Source organism: Orycteropus afer, unplaced genomic scaffold (assembly GCF_000298275.1).
Source record: "Orycteropus afer afer isolate SDZICR_OR568_19922 unplaced genomic scaffold, OryAfe1.0 scaffold00007, whole genome shotgun sequence".
NCBI lineage: Eukaryota > Metazoa > Chordata > Mammalia > Tubulidentata > Orycteropodidae > Orycteropus > Orycteropus afer.
Window position 1 is genome coordinate 19,262,913 of NW_006921594.1, and position 6,306 is coordinate 19,269,218.

The 6,306-nt window shown below is 35.1% G+C and overlaps 1 protein-coding gene across 1 annotated transcript in view; it reads left to right on the forward strand.

The window, feature by feature from the left end:
* The window catches only part of PHTF2 (putative homeodomain transcription factor 2), a 115,368-nt gene that overhangs the window by 90,313 nt on the left and 18,749 nt on the right, over nt 1–6,306 (forward strand). Inside the window, exon 11 of the mRNA XM_007944747.2 lies at nt 5,848–5,976. Within this exon, the coding sequence (XP_007942938.1) occupies nt 5,848–5,976 (129 nt within the window). The remainder of the gene's footprint in view (nt 1–5,847; nt 5,977–6,306) is intronic.

The window sequence follows — 6,306 nt, forward strand, 5'->3', positions numbered from 1 at the left end:
GAAACCAGCAGGCAGGGTGGCAATGGGATGACATATAAAACCTTGAAAGATAAAGATTACGAACCAAGAATATATCCAGCAAAATTGTCCTGTAAATACAATGGTAAAATGAGGATGTTCCCAGATAAACAGAAATTAAGGGAATTGGCAAAATCCAGACCAACCTTGTAAGAAATGCTAAACGAAGTCCTTCCAACAGAGAAACAACAATGGCAGACAACAACTTGAGATTAAGACACATGACAATATCACGTAAACATCAACCCAGACATAGAAATACCCAAAATAAAATAAATCTATAAGACTAAAAAGAGGGGACCACAGATGTCAATTTGTAAACAATAACTACAGCAAGCAAAAAGAGGGGTTAAATGGTGTAGTTACAGAACTTCCAAATAGAGAGGAAGTCAAGACAACATTAAGATAGACTTTTTAAAACTTAGGAAGAAAATAATAAATTATAGGGTAACCTCAAAATTAATTAAACTTTTCATAAGAATAAAATAATAAAGATCTAGTAAAAACTAAAACAGCAGTGAAATAAATTATAAATCCATAAGTAAAATGAACATAGCACAGAAAAATCTATGGAACAAAAAAAACCATCAACCTACACACCAAAAAAAAGACAGCAGTAAATTCATACATATTGATAATTATATTGATGAAAATGGATTATATGCACCAGTGAAGGGACAGAGAGTAACAGAATGAGAATAAAACACTTCCCATCAATATACTGCCTATTAGAGACACACCTTAGACAGAAAGACAAAAATAAGCTAAAAATGAAACCATAGAAAAATAATCAAGCAAATGGTGATCAAAGAAGAGCAGGAGTGGCAATATTAGTTTCAGATCAAATAAACTTTAAGACAAAAATCAGCAAAAGAGACAAGGAAGGATATTATATAATGATTATAAAGGGTCAATCCAAAAAGAAGACATAATCATAATATCTGTGCACCCAATGACAGAGCCCCAAAATACATAAATCCAACTTTAATGGAATTGAAAAGAGAAATCGACAACTCCACAATAATAGTAGGAGACTTTAATTCACCACTTTTGATGAAGGACAGAACAACTAGAGAGAAACTCAACAAAAATACAGAAGTCTAAAAAACACAATGAGCCAACTTGATCTCATAGACATACACAGAACACACCACCCAACAACAGCATAATATACTTTTCCAGTGCACAGGGAACATTCTCCATAATAGACCATATGTTAGGACACAAAACAAGCCGGAAAAAATTTAAGAACATCATAATACTACAAAGCATCTTCTCAGATGTTGATATAAAATTTGAAATCAACAACAAAAAAACCAAGGGAAAAAAAATTAAATACATGGAAATTAATAATACTCTAAAACTACAGAGTAATAGTAGAAATAAAAAAATGAAATGAAAAAAATTCCTTGAATAAAATGAGAATGAAAACACAGCATACTAAAATCCTTGGGACACAGCAAAAGCAGTGCTCAGAGGACAACTTATTAGCAGTAAACACACATCAAAAAAGAAGAAAGGATTACTATCAATACCTTAACCCAAAATCTCCAACAATTAGAAAAAGAATAGCAGTAAGTCTACAGTCAGCAGAAGAAAGAAAATAGTAAAGATTTGAGCAGAAATAAATGAAACAGGAAAAGAATAGAAAGAATCAACAAGACTAGAAGTTTCTCTGAAAGGATTAATAAAATTGACAAACATCTGGCAGATTTATTAAGGAAAAGAAGGAGAAGATGCAAATAAGAAATGAAATAGGCAGTGTCACAAGGCACAGCAGAACCAAGTGAAATAAAAAGGTTAATAACAATACTAAGAAAAATTGTACTCCAGCAAATTTGAAAACCTAGAAAAAATGCACAGATTTCTAGCAACACACTCCCTTCCCAAACTAACAAAATCTGAGGTAGAACATTGAACAGACCCATCACAAAACAAGAAATTGAATAGGTTATTTTAAAAAAACTTCCCCCAAAAAATGTCCTAGCCCAGACAGCTACACTTGCAAATTCTATGAAACAGAGAAGAGCTTATATCAGATCTGCTCAGAATACTCCAAAACATAGAAAATTATGGAATTCTCCCGAATTCATTGTATGATGCAAGCATAGCCCTAATACCAAAACCAGGCAAAGACACAACTAAAATAGAAAATTATAGACAAATATCCCTCATGAATATAGTCACAAAAATTCTCAACAAAATCCTAGCCAGTAGAATCCAAGAATATATCAAAAAACTAATGACATCATGACCAAGTGGAATTCATGCTAGGTATGCAAGGATGGTTCAGTATTAGAAAAACAATCAATGCAATCCACCACATAAATAAAGCAAGAGAAAAGAACCATGTAATCTTATCAATTGATGCAGAAAAGGCATCTAACAAAATCCAGCACCCATTCCTGATTTTTTTTTTTAATTAACAAAATAGGAATAGAAGGGCAATTCATCAACATAATTAGGAGCATATACACAAAACCAAATGCTAACATTATTCTCAATGGAGAGAGACTGAAAACAGATACCCTTTATTATCACTCTTACTCAGTGTTGTATTGCTATTTCTGACCAGAGCAGAAGGCAAGAAAGTGAAATAAAAGGCATCCAAATTGGCAAAGAAAAAATAAATAATCTTTATTTGCAGATGACATGAAAATCCCACAGACTCAACAAGAAATTTGTGGAATAAATGGAAGTATTCAGCACAATGGCAGAGTAGAGGATCAACATATGAAAATCAGTTGGAGTCCTCCTGTACACTAACAAAGAGAACTCTGAAAAGGGAATCAGGAAAACAATAGCATTTACAATAGCCACCCCAAAAGATGAAGTACTTAGGAATAAATCTAACCAGAGACACAAAAGACTTATATGAAGACAACTACAAAACACTACTACAAGAATCCAAAAGAGACCTACAGAAGTGGAAGAGTATACCATGCTCATGGACAGGAAAACTTAACATTGTGAAAATGTCAGTACTACCAAAGCGATCTGGAGATACAATGCAATCCCAATCCAGATTCCATCATTGTTCTTTAATGAGATACAGAAAAATCAGTCAGCAACTTTATATGGAAAAGAAAGAAACCTTAGATAGTCCTAGCACTGCTAAAGAAGAACAAAGGAGACCTCACATTCCTGACCTCAAAACCTACCATACCTGTGGTGGTCAAGATAGCCTGGTATGTTGACAGACCATAGACCAGTGAAACAGAATTGAGAACCCAGAAGTAAATCTATCCACCTTTGGACAGCTTTTGCTCGAGGAAGGGACAGAACTCATTAAATGGGAAAGAGATGGTCTCTTTACAATTGGTGCTGGCAAAATGATATCTATGTGCATAAAATGAAAGATATCTCACACCATATACAAAAACTAACTCAAGAAGGATCAAAATCTAAATACAAAACCTAAACCTCTAAAATCATCAAAGAAGAATTAGGGCGAACATCTGGGGCTCTAATATATAATATAAATACACTATCAAACATAACTAAAAATGCACAAATCTCTGAAAACAAAATAGATAACTGTGACATCCTAAATATTAAGCATTTATGTACACCAAAGGAATTTCACCAAAAGAGTAAAAAGAAAACCTACAGACTTGGGGAAGAGGGTGACAGCAACATGTAGACAAAGGACTGATCTCTAAAAGGTATGGAAAACTTCAGCACCTCAATTGAAAAAAGACAATCCAATTTAAAAATGGGCAGAGAACATGAACGGACACTTCACCAAAGAAGACATTCAGGTAACCAGTGAACACATGAAGAAACGTTCACAATCATTACCTATTAAAGAGATCCAAATTAAAACAATAATGAGATATCTCACCCCAACATTAATAGCAAAGGTTTAAAAAAAAAAAAAAAATCCTGGTAAGGGTGTGGAGAGACTGGAACCCTCATACACAGCTGGTGGGACTATAAAATGGTGCAACCACTGTGGAAAATGATGGCGCTTTTCTTTAAAAATTGGAGATAGAAATACCATATAATCCAATAATCCTACTACTGGGATATATATCCTAGAGAAATAAGCCATGATGTGAACAAATATTTGCAACATGTTCATTGCAGCACTATTCATATTTACAATATCAACATGATGGAAACAACCTAGGTACCCATCAATGGATGAATGAACTGTGGTACATTCAGTGGAGTACTATGCGACATTAAAGAATAGTGATAATCTACAAGACACCTCATAATGTGGATGAATCTGGAGGATGTTCACAAAGGGCAAATGTTGTATGAGACTATTATAAAAAGTGAAGAAAAGCTTTTGATGCAGAAAGAAGCATTCTTTGAGAGTTACTGGGGTAGGAGAGGAGGGAAGGGTAAATCACTAATTAGTAGGTAGACACATATTAACTTGGGAGAAGGAAAAGTTAGTGTACAGAAAGGGGGAGATCACAAAATGATCAAGGCAAAGGAAGACACTGGGAGGTGCTCAAGAGCTAAAGGTAACAAAGGCAAATACTATTACCTACACATCCTGCAATAATAGTAACAACAGTAATCTATGAGTGGATACCTAGGTACACAAACAAGCTGAACAGGTATAGAAAGGTGGACAGGACTGTAAGGTGCTGTTGAGTTGTCTCTAACTCATAGTGACCTTATGTACAATAGAAGAAACACTGCCCGGTCCTGTGTCCACCCCCATGATCCCTGTTATACCTGAGCCCATCATTGCAGCCACTGTGTCAGTTCATCTTGATGGGGGCCCTCTACACCCATGAATAAATACAGGTTGGACAGAGAATATTTCTACATATGTATTTACATGTGTTGCAAATATATCCATGAATATAGTAGAGCATACAGGGGGTAAAGTTATGAAAACTTCTTAACCAAACACCTTGAGCGAATGAATCACTAGACTTGGGGGTTCAGGACCATAGTTTCAGGGAACATCAAGGTAAAATGGCATAGCAGAGTCCACAAAGACAGTATTCTACATCCAACTTTGGTGAGTAGCAACTGGGGTCTTAAAACTTGTGAGCAATCATGTAAGGTACTATTATTGGTCTCTCCCTGTCCAGAACAAAGAAGAGGGAGGGGGAGGAATCAGACATGGAAACAGTCCAGAGGAGTAATTGGCCACACAAACTCCAGCCTTCATTACCATGAGTCTAGAAGATCTAGATGGTGCCAAATACCAATACTGACCACAATGGGAGGTCCTAGATAGAGTGGGAGAGAAATGTATAGCAAAACTCAAACTCACAAAAAAGATCAGGCTTACTGGTCTGATGGAGACTGATGGAAGCCCTGAGACTGTAGCCCTTAAACACTCTTCAAGCTTGGAATTAAACTTACCCCTGTGGCCCGTCTTTCACCCAGCAGTGGACAGGCCAATAGGATAAACAATAACACCAGGAAGGTATGCAGTCCTTAGAGCAATCAACCATATGAAATCAATAGGGAAGCATTTGCCCACAGATAAAACTCAGAAGGCATTAAAGGATAGGAGAGCAGGACAAATGGAAACTGAACAGAGAGAGGAAGTTGTAAGAGTACTATTACATTCTGAAGAGTGCAATCAGTGTCACAAAATGTGTATGAATTGTTGAATGGAAAACCAATTTGTTTTGTAAACCTTCACCCAGATTACAATAAAGTCTTTAACAGAGTTTGTGTGTTTAGATACAGAAAAGCACAGATATGTGTTCAGTTTATCAAATTTAAATGATTCATCAATTTCTGTCTTTTAGCATAGTTGTTATCTGTACACATTTTATATACCTGCATATATGTTATATTTATGAAATGCGATGAATGTATTCACCAATTTCTATTTATTTTTTATAGAGTCATTTGCCCTGGCTCCATAGTTCCCACCCAGGATTAGAGAAAATCAGTGCTATAGTATGGGAAGGCAATGACTGCAAGAAAGCTGACATGTCTGTACTTGAAATCAGCGGAATGATAATGAACAGAGTGAGTTTTTAAACTTTATTCTTTTTAGTTCAAGGGTAAGACTTGGTAATTATTAACATAAAATAATTACTTGAAAATTATGTTTATAACCTACTTACTTCATTTCTTCAAACTTAAAAAAGTTATTTGGGGAATTTGGCTGAGTATGTAATTTAAGTAGTGGTTTGTCACCAGCCTATCCTTAGCTTTCAGTATTTTCATTCCTCTGACTGAGAATAGAAGATACGATCTAAAATTTTATTCTTTCCTTTGCTTTCAGCAGATCCAATTGAGAAAATGCTAGATAAAAGCATGTGTTCATTATACTTATTTTTTGGTATAGTCCCTATA